Source organism: Equus quagga, chromosome 15, assembly GCF_021613505.1.
Source record: "Equus quagga isolate Etosha38 chromosome 15, UCLA_HA_Equagga_1.0, whole genome shotgun sequence".
NCBI lineage: Eukaryota > Metazoa > Chordata > Mammalia > Perissodactyla > Equidae > Equus > Equus quagga.
In genome coordinates, this window is record NC_060281.1 from 64,026,999 (window position 1) to 64,047,722 (window position 20,724).

Consider the following 20,724-nt stretch of genomic DNA (forward strand, 5'->3'; position numbering starts at 1 on the left):
CATCATCACCACCAGCACCATCAACATCATCACCATCACCACCATCACCATCATGGTCACCATCATCACTGTCACCACCAGCATGATCATCACCATCATCATCACCACCATCACCAACCATCACCACCACCATCATCACCATCACCATCATCACTACCATCACCATCATCTGCCCTAGCCCCTTCCTTCATATCACCTGACCAGCCCTTGGTCGAATCTCAGCCCTCCATAGGGTGTGGGAACAGACACCTCTCACCTGACAGTGTCCTGCTCCCTGAGGAGCACCTGCACAGGAGGTCTGGAGAACTTGGCCTCCATCACTAGGCCTCTTCCAGAAACCTGGGTAGCCACTTGCTTGGGGTGGGGGCTGCTCATCCTCCTCCACAATCAGGAGATACAAATCAACACGGTCGTCCAGCAGCAACAGAAACGTGCCTTTTTCTTCTCTCAGTGTGAACGTTAATTACTGCTTCACAGTGGAGCTCAGAAGAAGGTCACCTGTCTCCCATTTCTCAAACAAAGGCATGAAAAATTCATGGACAGGGAGACGTTGCCGCTGAGCTGCTGCTCCTATCAGATGTTCTAGCAGTGGGGCCTGCCCCAGAGATGTCCATGGGGGTGGGGAGGAGAGGAGCAGAGAGGAGGGGGCACTGCGGAATTCAGGCGGCTCAAGTCCTCAGTGTGGGCAGTGTTCGCTGGCTGTGTTCTCACAGCTTATGTGTGCCATGCGTGCATGCCCAGACATGTCGAGTCATGCTCTGAGGGCTCTCACATGTGTGCACCTGGGCATCCTGTCCAATGGGCACTCTACCCTAGGCATCCCACCAGGTCCCAATCTGTGTGCATGGCACCTGTGCACTCAGGTAACCTGCCACGGGGCCACATGTCCCCACATGTGTGGCCCAGGGGTGCTGGCTGTGCTGACAGTACATCGTGCTTGGGGCTCCTGTCTCTGTGGCCCTCAGCGGGTCTCAGTACACATGCTCCAGCTTATTCAACATTGTGCTCATGGGAGCTGCCCTGGAAGAACTATGGGAGGGAAAAGAGGTGCTGCCATCTGAGCACACAGCAACCGCCTTGCCCACCCGTGGGGATCTGAAGGTGCGAGGCGCTCACCTCTGTTTCTGCTGCAAACGCTCCATCAGGAGGGAGAACACATGTCAACCAAGCGAGTCAGCTACAATAAGGAGGCACCGTGGGGGAGGCCTGGGGTGGGGGAGCAGCTGGAGGAGTCATGTTGAGAAGGCCATTTTTCATCCGTTTATGCCCGCCTCAGTCACGTAAATGGACGTGCAGTGGCCAGGGGGTTCAGCCAGGTTTCCCTTTCCCCTCGATAGGCAGAGCCTGGGCACAGTGAGGCTGGGGGCTGCCTACCCCAGGGAGGCGAGTGAACGCCCGCCTAGCCTCGCCCTCCCCTGGGGACTCTCGTGGGTGGGGGTGCTAGGAGCACGGAGCTGGGGCCTCGATCACCTCATCTGTGGAACAGAGAGGCTGTGGGATCAGTCAGGTGATCGCGTCTGCAGTGCTGGTTGGCGCTGGTTCCCGTGAGCAACTGCTGCAAGAGTCAGTCACGCTGCACACGAGGGTGGCTGCGCTGCTCCAGGTGGCAGCCGTGGCCTCCGGTGCTCACTGGGTGCGGGTCCATCTCACAGATGAGAAGGCAGAGGCTCAGAGTGTAAAGGGACTTGCTCATGGCCATAGGGCCAGTGAGCAGGGTCTGGGACCTGAGTTCACTGTCCGCCTGCTCCAGACCCCAGCCGAGCCCAGACCCAGGGGTCTGGACTCTGCCGGGTGGCAGCCCTGGGACTATAGGGCTGGCAGGAGGGGGGCAGGAGAGGGAGCCTTTGACATCCTACTGGCACAGAGGCCCAGGAAGCCACAGCGGGGGCCTGGTGGGGGCTGACGCTGCATTTGTCACTACTGTTGCTTCTACACACTTCACTCAGTCCCTCCACAGACCCAACTGCTTACACAAGGGGAAATTGAGGCAGGATGGCTGGGAGCCCACCAAGGGCACTGCTGGAGAGCTGGTAAGTAGGCTAGAACCTGTGGTCTTAACTGGCCCATCTGAGTAGAGCCCCATACTGGTGATGCCCTCATGGCAGCTGAGACTGGACAGAGGCCCCAGTCCCACGCCCAAAGGGCCCTGGCCACCTTGGCCTGAGTCACAGCGGAGCCTGAGTAAGCATGCACGATCACTGGACACGGATCCTGAAATCCCATTCTTCTTTTCTCAGCTGACTCACTTTTTACAAGTGTTTAGGCTTTAAAACAAAACAAAGCACTAATTACCCAATTAACGAGCAATTAAGTTACTGCAGCCTAATTGCCCGAGCACGACTGCCTCCGTGAGCCGACAGTGAGTGAGACCACTCAGCAGAGATGCACAGCTGGGGCCAGGCAGGTGCACTTGGGGGGCAGAGTTGCCGTCACCCATGACAGGTGGGGACAGCAAGGATGGATGGGGCCAGAGTCCACCCTGGCCAGGGTCCTTCCCCCAGAGTGGGCCCAGAGAGGCCAATCACTCACCCGCTTGGCCCCATGGCCCCTCATGGCCAGGAGGGCTGGGGCCCTGCAGCCCATGCCCACCCCATGCACTGCGCCTCGGGCACAGGAGGGAGCTCGGGTGGCCTCCCATCTTGTGACCTCCTCGTGGGCAGTGGTAGAGCTCTGAGGGGTCCCGCAGAGGTCGCCACACCCAGTTGATAAGAGACAGTCCCGCAGCTGGGCAGTGGGCTTTGAGGGGCCCTGAGAGCCAAGGGGGCTGGTGTCCCTGCCTCCTGCCCCCAGGGTGTCCTCCTGAGCTCTCACCGTGGACACCACAGCTTATGAGCAGCAGGTGCACGATTCCAGGTCAGTGGGGAGTCTGGGGTGGAGCTGTTGCCTGGTCAGAGGGGAAGCTGGCATGGAAAAAGCCACCCTTCCTAACCCCTAAAATCTCAGGAGCATCTGGAACAGAATTCCGACCGTTGCCATGCCTGCCGTGTGACCTGCCCTGCTGCCCCTGCCAGACCTGTCCTCCTCATCCTTCTCTGGGTTCTGCGTGGAGCAGTGCCTAGGCCATGCCTACTCAACCCTGACTGTACCCTGCAACCATCTTCAATTAGTTGCTAATTTGTTTATCATCAGTCTCGTCCCATTGAAACCCAAGTTCCCTGAGGACAAAGATCTCGTTCCCAAGGTACACACAGAACCAGGATGTGCAGGCATGGCATGAATGAATGAGTGAGTGAATGAATGACCTTAGCCTGGTACACACAGAACCAGGATGTGCAGGCGTGGAATGAATGAATGAGTGAGTGAGTGAATGACTTAGCCTGGTACACACAGAACCAGGATGTGCAGGCATGGCATGAATGAATGAGTGAGTGAATGAATGGCTTAGCCTGGTACACACAGAACCAGGACATGGGCGTGGAATGAATGAAGGGATGGGTGACTTGGGCTCTGAGCACCCAGGTCTGAACTGCCATACCACCCTCCTCCCCACTCGGGATCTCGAGGGGATGGCACACCCAGAGGTGTTCTGGGCGTTCCCACAGCACCGCTCAGCACCTCACACAATTCTGGAAGGTTCTGTCAGAGCTGAAAACCTGCACAGCACCACCGGAGACTTGACCCTAACTCTGTTATGAAAGACACAAAGTCACGTTTAATTTCCTTGAGCTGCAGTGACCACAGAATCAAGGAGAACTGGATGCTGTTTTGTGGGTCACTTCTCCAAGTGTGCCTGTTAGGGATGAGGATTTGCTGGGAGTGTCCCATGGCCTCTGCTTCTCGGGCCCGCGCCAGGACCTGTCCTGTCTGCTGGCAGACACAGGCCTGACGCTCGTGTCCTGAACAGGTGTCATTTCCCCAAACAACTCTCCTCTTCCTGTCAGTTTCTTCAAGGGCATGGTATTCTTTGCCCTTTAATTCTTTGTGGCGCCTACAGGTCCCCCACCATGAAGGGTGTCACAGGACATTGTGACAGCAGGCGTGGAGAGCACCTCCAGCTGGACGGAACATGGCTTGGCACTCTGGTTGCTGGCTGCCCTTGGACGCTGTCTCCCATGGCAGCTGGCGCAGCTCCATCCTCTCGGGGAGCTCCCTGAGCCCCCTGCAGCCTCCACCCAGCCCACGAGGAAATCCACTGCCCCCAGATGGGCCGAACCTGCCCCCCCCCATGCCTTCTGTGCCCCCATCTGCTCCCACCAGCAGTGCAACTCCTGGTGACATGGTAGCAGCCACATCATCACTCCCAGGGCAAACCTGCCGTCTCTGTCTCCATGTCTCCTCAGGCCCCCAGAGCCCCTAGCTGACCTTGCCTCTCACCCCCACGGGGCGCAGTGTGACTGTAATTACATGTGCATGAGGCACACACACTCACACTGTCACATGTCCATGCACACACCTGCAGACATGTGCACACGATGACATACACACGTGCACACACTGTCGCATGCTGACACATCCACACACACATGCATATGCACACACCAACATAAACACATGCACACACTCACACTCTCACAGGCACACATCTGCACACACACCCACAGACACCCACATGTACACACTGACATAAACACGTGTACACACTGTTGCATGCTGACACACATCCACACACATGCATATGCACACACCACCATAAACACATGCACACACTCACACTGTCACATACAGGCACACATCTGCACACACAGACACACACATGCACACACTGACATAAACATGTGTACACACTCACACTGTCACATGCAGACACATGTCCACATACAGGCCTGTAGACACATGCACATGCACACACCAACATACACACATGTGTAAACACAGCCATACAGGCATGCACACACTGGCATGCACACACTGTCATACATGTGCACACATGCACACATGACAGGCAGGGTCCCACCTGGGCCTGCGTGTGCTGCTCCCCCTGGAGTGGACGTCCCCCCAGGTACCCCAAGAGGCCCCACCTCTAGGTCTTTGCTTGAATGGTACCTCTGGACCCTGAGGCTGATGGTGCACTTCCATACACTCCCCTCCAGGCTCATCTCCTGGGTGCCCTTTGGACACACCAACGTTTTCCTTAGGTCTTTCATTTCCCACGGTCCCCCGGGAGCGCGGGGATTTCTGAATTTCTTCAACCCTCTGGCCTCGGGGCCTGCAGTGGCCCCTGGCCCACTGTGAGTGCTACACAAATCCTTGGGGACGGCCTATAGTCACCACTTCAGGACCACGTGCTGGGGGGTCCCTGCTTGCCTCTTCCCACCCCTCCCTGACTGCACCTGAGCTGCTGGGGTCAGGGGGGACCCTCTGCTCCCGGCTCAGGGGCCTGACCAGGGCCTCAGCCCATTTCTTCCTCACACCCATGGATGGCGTGTCAGACATCAAACCCACTCTGCCTTTTTCTCATTAGCAGCTCTCCCCATGCGGCCCTCGCCAGGCCGGAATAATTAATAAGCCTGTGTCAGAGAATGAAGAAAGGACAGCCCCAGCCCCACAGCGTACAGCTGACCTTTCGAGGAGTCGACTCGAAATTAATATATTCTCGTGTTGTCAGACTCAAAGTGCTAACTGCCTTATGAATTATTTATCAACACAAAAGTCTTAACCAGAACAGCGTTAACATTAATCCCTGACGTTCTGTGTCCCACAGCCCCGCCTGTTCCCCTTAATTGAATTTCAGCTTCCGAGGGCACTCGGGATCTGGGCTCTGCTCCTGGTGACCCAGCCCTGTCACCTCGTGCTCCCCGGCCTGCCCGCCTCCAGCTGTGGCTCCTGGCATGTGTGGCCACTGCTTTGAGTGGTCCCCATGGGCTTGTCCAGAGCATCTGTGCCCAACCTCCAGGACAGGTCTGTGGCCTGGTCACCTGACTGGATGGGAGTCCGGTGGCTCATGCTGCCTGGAGCTGTGTGTGGGCCGAGGGCTCCAGGGGGTGGGGCTGAATTGGCCTGGGCTGTTGTGAGGGGCAGGGTCTCAGCGTGTCGGAGTGATTCCTGGTTAGGTTCTGGGTGGGAGGCAGGCCCACCTGGGGACCTCGACCAGCAGCCACATACAGGGAGTGGGCTGCCCAGGTGACACAAGGGGCGAGGAGGCCCAGGGGCTGGTGGGGGTAGGAAGCCAAGGTGACCCCAGGCTGGAGGGACAGCAGGGGCTGCCTGCACACCAGGCCAGGTGGGGAGAGGAGTATGCTGGCCGCCTTCTGCCTCTGTGGCTGCCCCATGTGATGAGGACAGGGCGCGGGCTGGCCAAGTGGGTCCAGGGGTGTGTCCAGAGATGGCGGGGGCTCCATGGAGGAGGCTGGGGAGGGCCCACCACTGGCAAGCGGGCTGTGGCAGCCCCCATGACCTCTCCTGGAGTCCACACTGTGTGCATTCCCAGCCAAGAGGACACTGTTGAGTGACCTCGCTGTCCAAGGCTTGGCCTTACACCTGCCTGCAGGCTGCTATCTGGAGAGGCTCATGGGAGAGGAGGGGACCTCCCATCCACAGCCAGGTGCTCCTCAACTCCTGGCCCTGAGACACTGGCATGACGAAAGCTACCATTCTAAGTAACCAAGTTGGGGTACCTCATTACACAGCAACAGACGACGGATACACAAGCAAGAAGAGCACTCGGCCTGGCGAGGGATGATGGAGAGGCGGCACGGCCACATCTCAGCGGGCATATCTCAGGCACCCTCCCATTGCAAGCTGAGGCCTTTCTCCTCCCCTTGGACCTGGGGTGGCCTGTGGGTGTGCTGACCACTGGAACGTGGCACAGTAGCTCTGTGCCAGCTCCACAGTTGCCTTGGCCTTTGGGAGCCCCAAGCTGTCCCATGACCCCACAGGGAGACCCCACGGGGGCCCTGAGCCACCATGGAGAGGGTCTCACCATCCCCACCCAGGGGCCAGGCGTGTGAATGAGGCCACCCTGCAGCCTGCAGCCCAGCCCAGCCCAACATGCCCCAGTGATCACAGGGGCAGGAGGGTCCGCCAGCTGAATCCATGAGGCAGTGAGATGTGACAGCTAGAACACACGCTGCCCATAACAGGGCAGTGGTTTCTCGAACATCACAGGCGGTCTGTACGGAGAGTGGGGGAGCAGGGCCCTGTGCAGAGGCCGGAGACTCAGTATCGGATGGAGGAAAGGACCTCTCAGCACTTTTGGGGGCAGGGGTGCGGAGGCCGTCTAGGGTGCAAAGTGACCACAGGGTCTAAATCCGCGGCTCACGGAATGCTTGCCCCACACTCACTGGCGGGACATTCTCTAGCCACCTGCTCTGGGACACTAGGTGGGCTGGCGTGTGCGCCTCAGCTCCTACATCTGCGGTGGGCTGACGCCTCCTCTGTGGGCCTGCCACCAGTTTGAAATAAAATAATAGGGGTGCTTTTAAAGACAGTTAGAAAATGCCATGGAGACTTGAGGTTTTCTCACAAACGAACGCTCTCCTGACACGAAGTCCAACCTTTGCCCAGACAACAAGAAATGCACGGGGCTGGGCTGACATCTCCGTCACCTTCAAAGCCCAGACAACTGCACCCCAAGGCACCAAGCGCCTCCCAGAACCCAGTCTGCCCTTGCTGACAGCACCCAGAGCTCTCGTGGGGTGACCTGCCCGGAGGAGTGCCAGTGAGCTGGATGTGTCTGGGCTGCTGGACAAGCCTTGCTTGAAGCCTGCTTCCCTTCCAGCCCTGTGAGCTGGCCAGGCCCCCCACCCTCCTGTGACTCCTTCTTTCCTTCTCTGGTTCCCTGAGGCACTGACACCCCTCCGTGAATTTGCCCTCGGCCTGACTTCCCCTGCTGGCTCCTCCTGGGTTGCCACCCCTGACCATGGGGCACAGTTGTCCCCAGGCACCCCCCATGGCGGTCAGCACTCTCTGGAAGCATCTGCCACTGATGGATCTGCTTTCTCCCACTGTCTCCCCACCAGGGCAGAGACCCTGAGACTTGTTCTGCTGTGTCCTCAGTGGACAAGAGCCACGGCCCTTGGTAACACCATTGTCACAGGTACATGGAGCTCGACAGCGACGTGCACACTACGGTGCAGGAGTGGGTGAGTTGGCGCAGTAACAGCAAACGCCCTGTGTGCCTGTTTATTCCTCTGCAGCTGGATGGGGCACTCCGGCTCCAGCCTTTCAGAGGACACTGAGGCACCGAGGTGGCACCCCAGCTTCTTGCTCCTCCTCTTCCCACCCAAGGCGCTGGCCCAGCTGCTCCTCGGCTCTGCAGAACCTCAGATCTGCAGTGTGGCCCTCCAGGAGGGCAGGGGCATGTGGGATCTGGCTCTGCCGCCCCTGTGCCCGCTCGTTGCCGGGGGGCCACACGTGACCTTTGGAGGCGGCTCCGGCACGTGTTCCTGAGCAGCAGAGCCGGGAACCAGAATATTTAGCAGCCTGAGCCATCCTGCTGGGCCAGGTGCTGACCCTTCACTGCCCAAAGCCCAGGGATACCAGGGGGCCTGGGTGCCCAGGACTGGGAGGGGCAAGCAGCTCTCCAGGTCTGTGCCAGGCTGACCTGTAACCAGTGGGGGCTCTGGCATGGCCTCCCCACCCCAGCATACACTCGGGCGCTGCTCCATGAGTTGAAGAACACACGCAGGGATGAGGGAGTGATGCAAGTGCAGGGCCAAGGTGCCAGATGGGGCCTCCAAGGGAGCACAGGACACTCCTGTCAGGAAGGGCCTGTGGCATCCCACAGGACAAAGGGGCGGGGCAGGAGCTTTCTCTGGCTGGGAAGGTGGGTCCCCAGGACCCTGGACAGGCCCAGAGGCTGGGGCCCCAAGGGGAAGAGGGAGGGTGAGTGGTCCTGCTATGCTGGGTACACACCCCATCCTGGCCAGGCTTACCTCAGTCTGGGACAGCAGAGAAAGGGGCCGAGGACCTGGCTTCCTGGAGAGCATGGCCACAGATGGACGAGGGGCAGAAATGTGCTCATAGGACTGCCCCAGCAGGCAGAACCTGTGAGACACTGTCCCTCCCTTCAGAGCCTGCTCGCCCTGGGTATAAGCCCAAGTCCTTGAGCACCCCTCCACCGACACACAGTGCCCTCTCTCTATACCAGCACCCTCCCCTTCTATACCAGCACCCCTCCCCCTATACCCAGCACCCTCTCTGTCTGGTTTATTTCTCTCCTTAGCACTTGCCACCATAAGGTACTGGGTAGGTCACCTGTTCATCCTGTTTACATCTGTTCTGCCCTGGCTCTACCTGAGGTGCAGTGATGCACCACCCAGCCCCCTGCAGGAGGAACCCGCCCCCAGCTGCAGGGAGAGGGGGCCGCAGCACTCGCCCAGGGGAGGCTCAGGAGCAGAGGCCCTCAAAGCCAAGCCCCTCCTGATGCCACATCCCCTCATCTGGGACAGCAACGAAGGGCACTCTAGCTGTCCTGGGACCTGCAGCCTGTCCCTTCCTGCCCCTCTTCCCACAGGCGTAGACCCCAAGGCCAACCCCCGACGTCGATCTCCCCATCAGGGTCTGCTTTCCTAGGAATATACAGCCACGGACATATCCAAGACTGGATGTCCAAAATATCGCAAAACCGCCTGGGGAGCAGGTGGCGCTGACCGGCTGGGACTGACACCCCCTGCCCCCAGCCATGCCAGGAGAGGTGCTGGACAACCGGAAGAGCCATAAGGGCTCCTTACCAACCCATAGGAAGGACTTCTATGTTCTCAACTGGATAAACGTGGGCCATGCTACACCCCAGGCCCCCTGTGAGGTGGGCTGAGTGAAGGATGGATGGACAGAAGAATGGACGAGCAAACAGATGGACAAGTGAGTGGACAGTGGACCCTCTGAAAAGAGGCAGGCCAGGTGCAGGCTGGGGCTGACTTTACAGAGAAGGACACCATGCTTGGTGCGCCCTGCTATCCCCCAAGTAGTGGCCACATCCCCAGCAGCCGGCTTAAGGACTGTCCTGTGCTCAGAGGTCGGGAGGAGAATGCAGCTCCCTGACTCCAGGGAGAGGCTGGCGGGTTTTTATTGCTTTTGTACAGATTACCGCCGCTTGGAAGGGCCCAAGGAGCAGGGTAATGGATGTCATAAACCTGTCTCTTAAAGCCAGAGCCTGCGCCCTGGGCTGACAGTGCGGAGCAGGTTAACAGAGGCCCACGCTAGCCAAGCAGCAGACAGCTCTGCCACTCGGGGGGCGCTGGAGGCTGTGAGTGCCGAGCCAATCCTGGTGGCGGGTGTGGGGCAGGCCGGTCTCAGGGAGGCTCAGGAGCCCCTGGGCACCTCCCCAGCCGCTCGCCCAAGAGTGCAGCTGGCCAGGGCTCCACTGCACACGTCCACCCACCCGCTGTCCAACGCTTCACGAGCAGCTGAGTTTACCCCCACCACGAGCCGCACCCATCTTTCACCACAGCTGTCCCCGGCTCACGGGGGCAAAGCTGGAAGTGGTCTGCAGGTGACCATCCAGGCACCTGAGCTCCATCCCCTGTCCCAAGGCAGCCACCTCTCTGCCACCCTCAGCGCAGGCCCACCTGGACTCTGCCCGTGAGCCTCGTACCTGGGGCCCCAGAAGGCAGGGCTGCGCCCCTCCTGCCAGGAAGTCCAAGTGAGGAGCCTGAGCCATGACAACCATTTCCAGGAGGAAGTGGTGGCCCAGGGCCACAGGGATGTGTGTGTACACATGTCAGCACGAGCCCCCGCCCCTGAGTAGGGATGCTGTGTATTTGCTTTATTTGCCACCTTCTCTGTTAGACTGTGTGCCCCGTGGGGCAGGAACCTCGCTGTCCGGTTCTTCTCCAGCCCTGGTGCCTGGGGCAGAGCTGACTCTCAGCAAGTACTTGTTGAAGGGGGAGGGACTAAGAAAAGCACCTTCCTTTCACACCTTGAGGCGCTCAAGCCAAGGGAAGGGGCGGAGGTTTTCGAGCTCAGCTGAGAAGACCTGGCGTGATGGGTGAGCGGGGAGGGGTTGGGAGGTGCTTGAAGGCTCGGGCCTGGTGTCCAGGCAGAGGGCTTGGTGGACATAAGGACAGGCTTCCTCCTGCTGATGACTGAGGCTGACGAGGACGCCTGGGACGGAGGGGACTGTGGGATGCCGGGCACGTCCAGAGCGGCGTGGCCTGCCTGCCAGGGTCTCGCCTCAGAGCACAGCCCTGAGCAGAGGCCCTCTGGGCGGTGGGTGCCTGCAGGGGGCTCTCTGACCCCTGCGCCTGTGTCCTAATCTAGAGATTGGAGGGTCATCGTCCAGCTTGGAGGGTGGCCGTGAGGACAAGAGGAGCCAACGCCCCAGGCCGTCTGAGACTCGCTGGGCTCATGGCAGGTCGTCCACCTCTGCGGGCACTGGCCCTTCCAGAACACTCTGTGCACTGGGGTATGGAGGGTGGGCTGGCCTCAAAGCCTCAGCAGGCATCTAGATCCTTATTTCTCTTTAATAAAGGAAACCCCCAAGCCCCACGTCAGCGGGAGATGGGTCGTGATGTCCTTGTTGCAAGCAGCCAAATTAAGAAAATTACTTTCTAACTAATTTTATGGCACTAACGAACATTTGATGGCGTGCTGGGGAGGCCACACTGAGCTTTTGGGACTGAAGCTGTTGAAGATGAGCAATAATTAGGGATTTGCTGGGGACAAATCTCAGCAAATTAAACCACTTTAAGTACCGTCTATAAACCAGGTCAGATGACAAATGCCCATATCACTGACCTTAGGGATGCTGTCGGGGAGAGGCAAGGGTGTGACCCCTGCTGGGCCTGAGGACCCCACTGCAGACACACACAGGTGGCAAGGGGCACTGGGGCACACTTACACATCCACACACGATGCCCTGTGGTCACGGTTCTCACACACACACACACACACACACACACACGGCACGCCTGCAGAATCAGTCTTCCACAAGCAGATGTACCCATGCCACATCCTGACACAGGCTCCTAGACATACACTCACACACAGATTCCACACTTGGCAGGCACACTCCCACGTGCACATACACGCATGTTTGCTGCATCCACAGACACGCATGCTGATAGCCCAGAGAGAAATGCATGACACTAGCAGGTGCAACATGCACAGCCCCAACACAGCCACACAGAGACACACCTCACGTGTGACAGACATGTGTCCACACAAAACACATGCTCCCTTCTCACAGAGCCACACACAAGCTACATGCAGGGCAGGCACATGCAAATGCCACACAGACCCGCCCTGGAACATGCATAAACGCATGCGCACATATGTGCACAGAGGGGCCCCAACCTGAGTGGGCACCTGTGCGTCTTCAGGCCCCACGAAGTCCTGACCTGGAGGGGGGATCACCGTCCTGAGTGCAGCCCCCATCCCCCTGGCTGGCAGGGCCCACAGCTGCATGCAGCCCCGGGGGACCCGGTACATGTGGACATTTGGGTGTTGAGCTCACAGCTCTCTGCAGTCCCCCGGCCAGGCCACCTGCCCGCCCCAGCACTGCCCAGCCCTGCCCCTCTTCCTGCTGGGCAATGGTCACCAAGGCCAGTTCCAGTTCCTCCAGCCAGGGCCAGATAGCCTCCACCTGGCCTCTGCTTCTGAGAGGGCCCAGCTCCCACCTGCAACCATATGCCAACTGGACAAGAGACCACTAGGGGCTGGGTGAACCTTGCACGCCCTGTGGTGCCTGCCAGCACACGTCAGGCGCCAGCGGACACAGTTGCTCACACCAGGGCCTAATGAGCGGGCCTGCACAAGCCAGAGTTCAGCATGCACACCTAGGGCCGTCTGCAGACATCACTTGGGGCCCCCCGGGGCTGAGCAGCAGGCTGGGCCCCTTCCCAGCCACCATCTGTCACTCCTCTGCAGCGGCCATGGGGTTAAGTGGCAAGCAGCTGGCGTGTTAATTATGGACTCTCCTCCAGGAAACGTTCAAAGCAGTGTTTTGGGGAGAAGACCATGGATGACGCACAGCGATGTGGAAGCAGAGGGGCAGCCCAGTGGCTCTGGCAAGAAGCTCAATGCAGGGAGACCCCAGCCGCCCTGGGGGCCCAGACATGGCAGGAGGCTCCAAAGGGGGCGTCCCTGGGCCTGGCCCTGGGACCAGCACATGCCCCTTGGCCCACCTGCTGGTGGGTGTTCTGCCCGTTACTGTCCCCGTCACGGTCCCAGCAATGCCCACCCGCCTGCGTCACACCACGAGTCATGCCTGCCTCCCCCACTGGCAGAGCAGCCTGCTCTCTTCCTGGCTGGAGCCCGGTCCTGGCACAGCTCTGGACAGAGGGCCACTCGCTCAACACGGTCAACTCTAGGAGTGGTCGCTGCCTGGGAGTGGTGTGGGGGCTGCACAGGCTCGTGGGAGGGAGGAGAAGCACGGGCCCATCGACCACAACTGCCAGGATGGACGAGACCATGAAGGCGCCCAAGGAGGGCAGAGTCCGCAGGAAGACACCCCTTGAGTGGCACCCATCACCCCCGCCACCCACAGTGTTTGAGCCAGGCCAAAGCCTCAAAGACACTGCCTGACCTGGGTTAGAAGCCGAAGGCAGCGAGCTTGGCTGGCAGACCCAGGGTCAGGGCAGCTGGGGGTGGGCCTGAGGATCCAGGCTGGCCCTGTACCCCAGGGAATTAATGGGTTAATTACACACCCTGTAAAAAGTGGCTGTGATTTAGGGAGCCGGCCCCTCAGGCCCTGGAACCCTGGCACTCCAGTAAATCAGGGCTGTGGGATGAGGCGGGTGGAGCCCAGGCCCCACCCCGCAACGAGCTGAATCAGCCATAAATCTGCAGAAATGGCTTTTATGGAGCTCTGGGTTTTATCGTGTCATTAACATTCCTCCTGATACTTAAGAGGAAATGAAATAAAGTCGTGAGGAGGGGGCAGGGCTAGGGCAGGGAGGGTGGCCTCGCACAGCTGGAGTGTCTGGCCGCAGCAGGCCAGCCCCTCCTGCTCCTTGGCCAGGCTGAGCACCAGGCTCTCTGGCCAAGCAGAGCATGGTGTGGGGGCATCAGGGTGCTGCGGGTGGCTGCTTTGAGCCCATGGCCCCCCCAACTCCAAGTGCCGCCTGAAAGGACCCAGAGGCAGAGGGTCCCGCCCTGCCCCCCACTCTTCAGAGGTCATGGCTGTAGGGCCAGCTGTCTCCCCCGTGGGCAGGACCCCAGGCGCAACGCTCCCTCCGACTTTCCACCTGCTTTGGCCCCATCCCCAGCCCTGTGCAAACCCCTCTTCTAGCCTGCTGCTGTGGGCCAGGACCACTGTGAGGGCTCCAGCCTGGGGGGCAGTGCCCAGGAGGGTCAGGGCTCCGGAGGACGGGTGTGTAGGACGTGGACAGCAGAGGGTGGGAGACTTACGGAGTAGCCTCTGCCTGAGACCGCCTGCGCCGAGCTCTGCAGGGAAGGAAGGAAGGACAGTCAACGAAGGGGTTGTGCCCCCATGCCAGCCCCACTCTGAGCACCACCCCCTATGTCCAGGACCTGAGTGGTCGAGTGCCTGACCCAGGGGCAGGTGCTGTAACCTCCGGGCCCTGGGGACTGGGCTGGGACTGAAGCCATGGGGAGGATGACACAGTGAGCCTCATGGAGCCCCGAACAGCCTTGTGGCCGTGTCTGAGGACCCCTACTCAGGACCGTCCCCCTGAGACCCAGGAGACGTGGCCCAGCCCAACAGAGAGGTGGGCAAAGCTCAGCATCCCCCCGGGTGTGGGCTTGGCCCCTCTCAGAGGGCCCAGTCCCGTCTTCCACATGTGGTTCCACCTATACATGGCCACGGAACAGAGTGGAGGTTGGCCTGCCCTTGCCACCCACCAGCCTCCCAGGGTCACAGGGTCAGGGGACCTCAGGGAAGGCTTCTTGGAGGAGCAGCTGGACAGCGACCTTGGAGCCCATGATGTTAGGGTGAGCTGAGGCCTGGAGGTCAGCAGCCACCTGGGGGGTCCTGTAAGGGTGGCCCTGATCGTGCTTGATGGAGCTCCCTCCAGCTCGAATGGGCATTTCAGATCTGATGGGAGAAACTGGTTAGGACGTGGGTCTGGGAGTTCTGCAGCTCCTAGGGCTGAGCCCTGAGGACAGGCTGGTGGGGCAGGGTGCAGGAGAGGACCAAGAGCCGTGGAGGCAGGGCGCGGAGACAGGACCTGGGGACTGGGTGGGCAGGGAGGAGAGCCTGTCTGAGGTGTGTGGGACCCACAGACCAGGGTCCAGAGCTGGGTGGGAGCCAAGGTCCCGAGGCAAAGATTCTTCCAGGAGGGTAGGTGACCACAGGGGGAGTGGGGGCCCCTCCCACTGAGGCTGGGACGCTCTGCTCTGTACGGAGCATCCCCATCCAGCCTTGGCTGCAGCTATGGGACCCCTTCCCTCCCCAGGCCGACCCTGGCCAGGTCCCAGGTTGGCTCCTGGGGGTCACGGCTGGCAGAGCTCACCTTGGCAGGCCCCTCCTAGGCCCTGCAGTGGGGTAGAGGGTGGGGGCCCATAAATGCCCCAAGCTTGTGCCCTCACAGCTGCCTGTGCTGTGCTGGAACCTTCCTCATTCACCCAGCGGCAATTAGAGGAGCTGGGACTGGGGCAACCGTGGCCCCAGACAATTACCAGCCTCCTTCCCATCTTGCGGCAAGATCCGCCGGCCCGGGTAATTAGGCCCTCCTCCCGCCTCTCAGCCAGCAGCTCCCCCAGGTCCATTTAAATGATGATAAGATGACACATCCAAGTGAGTCCTGCTGAAAACCCAGCTCTGCTCTGTGGCCACTTCTGCAGCTAGGGGTCAAGGAAGACAAAGGCCTCTTCTGGGGCAGAGCCTCCCCCTGGGCCCCTCTCCTCCTTGGTCCTCCTCCCCTGGGCCCCTCAACCCTTGAGCCTCTCTCCCTGGGCTCCATCCTCCTGGGGCCCCACTCTCCCTGTGCACCCCCGCCCCCATTCTTAGCTCTTGTGTTTCCTGTCCCATCCCCTTCCTCCAAGCTCTGGGCCCTGAGACCTCCCTGTGGGGAGGGGGACCCAGGAGCCCCGGAGGGCTACCTAGCCTGCCCATCTCTGGCCAAATCTCAAGTGGGAGCCCCTGCACATCGCCCAGGTAGTCTCCACACGGGGCCTGAGGCCCCCTCCTGCCCCCAGGATCCTAAGCTCAGGGACCTGTCTTCCAGGACACTGAGGCCTGTCCCCAGACTCAGGCTGGCGTGTGCCTCAGCAGGGCACCCCTACCTCCATGTGGGCCAACACCAACGGACACCCCATGCCCACCCCCACCGAGCCGACAAGGCTTCCAGCATGTTCCCTGCAGTCCCCAGACCCGCTTGCCCTGCCCGAAGCACCACCATTGCCACTTTTAATAGACACATTTGTGGGAGTTGCTGCCCCCCACCCGCAGCCCTGCCTCCCCACCCGCAGCCCTGTGCGGGCACCACCCAGCACCTGCCTCTGCTGGCCCCTGCTGGACGCAGGGCCTCCCCCTGCATGGCCTCCTCCACAGGCTCCTGCCAGCACCTAATTGTGTTCCTCATTTAAATCACTCCTAATGGGGAAGTCCTAATTAGTGAAAAATCACGTTTTAATGAAGGCAAAACGCTAATTGCGAACACAAAGCCTTCATGTGAGCCTCTCGGGCCCTGAGCCAATGGCTGGCAGTGTCTGCTGAAGGTCGGGAGCAGGTCGCCAGGACTCAGGAATGTTCCGCCCCAGCGGGCGGGCGGGCGGGTGAGGGTACTCACGTCACTGAGCTGGTCCCGAGAGCTGCTCCTCCGGGAGCTGGGGGCTTCATGGAAGCTGTCATCGTCACTGTCGCCCCCTCTGGACACTGCGACCTTCATCTGGGGACAGGGAGAGATGGGCTCAGCAAACAGACCTGACCCCTTTGCAGCGTGGGGCCTCCTTGCAGGGCGGGCAGGAGCACAGCCAGGCTCCTCACCCCCACTGAGTCCTGGGCCACCCCAGGGCCCTGAGCTGAAACCCGGAGAGGGGCAGGTGGGGCAGAGCTAACCGTTCACAGCTCAGAATGGGAAGAAATACCCAGAAGGATGGTCAGCACACAAGGACATAAAACTGCTATTAGCTCTGTCCTCCTTTCCTCAAGTTAGGCTCCCAGGGGGCACAGGGCCAGGGGGCCACTTCGCCCATCCCACTGCACCAGGGAGCTGGTCACGGGCTGCAAGACAGGCCAGGGGTACTGCACAGCCCTCCCTGCGCAGCCTCCTTCAGTCTTCACCACAGTCCCAGGGAGGCGGTCAAGGCTGCAGAGCTGGGTATGACCCTGCCACTCCCTGCTGTGTGACCTAGGGTCATCACTTGACCTCTCTGGGCCTCGGTTCTGCCATCTGCAGAAGGGAGTGGACAGTACCCCACTAGGACTGCTGCTGCTATGTCACGTACTGGCCAGCATTTCCGGAGGCCTAGGTGCACTGCGGGCTGGTCCTCAGCTCTTTGCTTCTCACACAAGAGCCCTGACCAGACACTCTGCCCACTTCGCAGAGCAGGAAACCAAGGCCCAGAGAACTTAAGTGGCAATGTAGGGAGTGGACTCAGAATCCTGCTCATCCTTTTCTCTTTGTCTGGAAACAATTTTAACCTCACAAGCTGCGGGGCGGCGACCCATCTCACAGCCCGACCCCGACGTCCTGCGTCACCATCCCTGAACCACATCGGCCTCGTATCCAGGTCTCGTCAACTCCCAACCGCCCTCCAGGCCCTCCCCGCAGGACCCATTGGAGTCTGCCATCCCACGCCCTCCTGCTCCAGAACATTCCTGCAGCTCTGTCGTCCACGACAGTGATGTCTGGGCGCACACTGCCTGCCACACCTTCGTCTGTGTGTCGGCCATCTCCTTGGGGCAGCGAGGCTGTGGTGCTCAGTCAGCACGCAGCCCAGAGGCTGGTGACCCTGCCCTCAGTGCTGCTGACGTCCCAGGGGACAGTGTGTGGGCGTCCTGCCCTCCTCTTGGCTGCCCAGGCATCAGAGCCCAGAGCCCGTGCACTCAGAGTCTGGTGGCGCTCAGAGCCCGGGGGTGCTCAGAGCCTGCCCCAGGACCAGGATAGTGACATCAGAGCCACTGCGGAGCTCCAGCCCGTGGCCCTGTCCCCCATGCCCAGCCACCCTCCAGCCAGAGTCCACTGAGACTGAAGGTCAGGATGGTCAGTGGGGTGCACTGGCTATGCTCCGGAATATTCTTGAGTCCCCAGGAGACCCCCTCATGGCCTAAGCCCCTCCTGCAGATCCCACGGCGGGCTCAGCCAGAAGCCCCTCTCAAGGCAGCCCCTCAGAGTCTCTGTTCCCCAGGGCCACTCCAGGACCCAAGACGGGGTACAGCCCCCAAAAGCGACGGGCCCCACGTTGTGTGTCTGGCAGAGTATAAAGGAGAAGATGCAGAACCAGCATTGATCACAGCAGGGCCAGGTGGGGGCAGGGCCTCCGGAGAGGTGTGCCAGCCACACTCTGGGCAGGAGCCCCCACATCACAAGCCGGTGGGATGCCAGCCTCACTGGCTCCGTGCTGCTCAGCTAAGCGTCAAACACACAGACTCTGGGCCAGTGCCACCTCTTCTGCCCATCCCCGAGCCTCAGTTTCCTCATCTGTGAAATGGGGATGCTGATCAAGCCCCTCACACGTGATGGGGTGAGATGAGGCTCTGTCTTGAGCCTGAGCCCAGGGCCAGCACCGAGAAGCCACCAGCTGTCACTGCTGTCATCAGTTAGGCTCTGCGTGTCCTATGGGACAGGCCTGTCTCACCTCTGGACAGTCTCACCAAAAGCAGAGTATGGGGGCCTGGGGGGGGGTCTCTGCAGAAGCCACAGGCCCTAGTCTAGTAGTTCTCAAACGGGGGTACCTGGAGCAGCAGCAACAGCACCAGGAGCTTATTAGCAATGCAAATGCATGTTTTCAGGCCCCGCTCCAGACCTGCTGAATCTGAAACTCAAACCATGTGTCATCAGGCCCTCTGGAGGATTCTGGTATGGCTCCAGTTGAGACCCACAGCTCTGATCATTACCAATCACCCCCAGGAGCCCCGTACTTACTGCTGGGGGACATCAGCTCAGATCAGGCTTGGGGCAGAACTGCTGCCCAAGGAGAATAAGCCTGGACCTAGAGACACTGCAGGGACAGGAGAGGCCCAGTGCACGGCTGCCATGTACACCTGTGAAGGTTGCTCACTGCACAAGGACACCCAGAAAGGAGGAAGGGGAAGTAGGGGCTGAACTACAACCTACACAGGTGAAACGTGAGGACGGAGAATGCTGTATTCCACTTCACACACTCACACAAGCTGTCTCCTCTCTGAGGTGGGCCCCAGAGAGGACACTGGATCCTGACTCTTTGGGGGTGTCCTGTAGGAGAGGCAGTCTAGTGTCTGTCATCCTTCCTTAGGCAGCTGGTTTTACTTCTGAAAGCCCCATTTTCCAGAAAATCCTGTAAAACTGAGTCATGTGTCCTGGAAACCACCCAAATCCCAGACACACTTGGATGGCTGGTCACCTGTATCTGTCCCCAGGTCAGGAACCCAAACAGCCCAAGCTGGGGTCTGGCTGTCCTGTGGCCCTGCCTGCTTCCTAGCTCTCAGAAATGCTGCTGGCCAGCTATGCCTGGGAGGCCAGGAATGCCATGCCTCCGTTTCCAGCTGGAGCTGGAGAGACAAGATCAGAGTTCCTGGGCCTTCAAGTCCACGTCCAGGCCAGAGGGTTACCTGATTGCCCTGGGAGGGTAGATGCCAATCCCTGGGCCTTGCGCTCCCATCCACCTATCCATCCACTCATTCACCCATCCATCTACTCACCTATCCATTCACCCATCCATCCAGCTGTCCATCCATTCATCTATCCATTGTCCATCCATCCTTCCATCCATTCATCCATATCCATCCACTCATCCATCCATCTACCATCCACCCATCCATCCACCCGTCCATCCACTCATCTGTCCATTGCCCATCCATCCATCCATATCTATGCACTCATCCATCCATCTACCATCCACCCATCCATCAATTTATCTATACACTCATCCATCCACCCATCCATCTATCCACTGATCCATCCGTCTACCCATCCACCCCTAAATTCATATATTCATCCATCTACCCATTCATCCATCTACCCATCTATCCATCTACCTGCCCATCCACCCATCCATCCATAAATCCATATATTCATTCATCTACCCATCCATCCATCCACCCATCTATCCATCTACCCGTCCACCCACCCATCCACCCATCCACCCATCAACTCATATATTCATCCACTATCCACCCATTCACCCATCCATCCACTATCCGTCCGTCCACCCACCCATCCACCCATCAATCCATCCATTCGTCCACCCACCCACTCAATGCTTACTGAGTGACTATGAGCTGGCTCTGTTCTGGGCAGCGAACACAACAGACACAAGTTCCTGCCCTCCTGAAGCCTACCAGGAAGAAGCCAGCTTGTGGTCAGCAAATGGCTACCGGTGCTAAGAAGGGACAACAGCAGAGAAGAGTTATGGGGTCACCAGGGAGGGTATCACTGAGAAGGTGACATTTTTGAAGGGTGAGGAGGTGAGTCATGAGGCTGTTGGGAAGAGTGGGGGATGGCACAGCAGGGAGCAGTGGGGCTCCCTGGGGGGGAGCCCCAACATGTAGCACCTGTAGCTTCCATAGTAAATACACTGCGGCTCCTTTCAGCTACCAACACTTGAACCACCAGTGTGCAGAACCCCTAACACATAACAAGTGGTTCCTACAAGGTGGCACAGTGCCAGAACAAGCCCTCCGCCTGGCAGGGTCAGGTCACAGGCCTCAGGGTGGGGAGAGGACACTTCCCTTAGACTAGCATGGTTAGGGCACTGCTATCAGACCAGTGGGGTTAGGGACGCCACTCTTAGACTGCAGTA

At 59.6% G+C, this 20,724-nt stretch overlaps 1 protein-coding gene across 1 annotated transcript in view; it reads right to left on the reverse strand.

Annotated features, from left to right (window-relative positions):
* The window catches only part of FBRSL1 (fibrosin like 1), a 99,091-nt gene that overhangs the window by 36,225 nt on the left and 42,142 nt on the right, over nt 1-20,724 (reverse strand). The window contains exons 4-5 of the mRNA XM_046641012.1: nt 16,572-16,670; nt 14,230-14,265 (exon numbers count right to left, since the gene is read on the reverse strand). Of these exons, the coding sequence (XP_046496968.1) occupies nt 14,230-14,265; nt 16,572-16,670 (135 nt within the window). The remainder of the gene's footprint in view (nt 1-14,229; nt 14,266-16,571; nt 16,671-20,724) is intronic.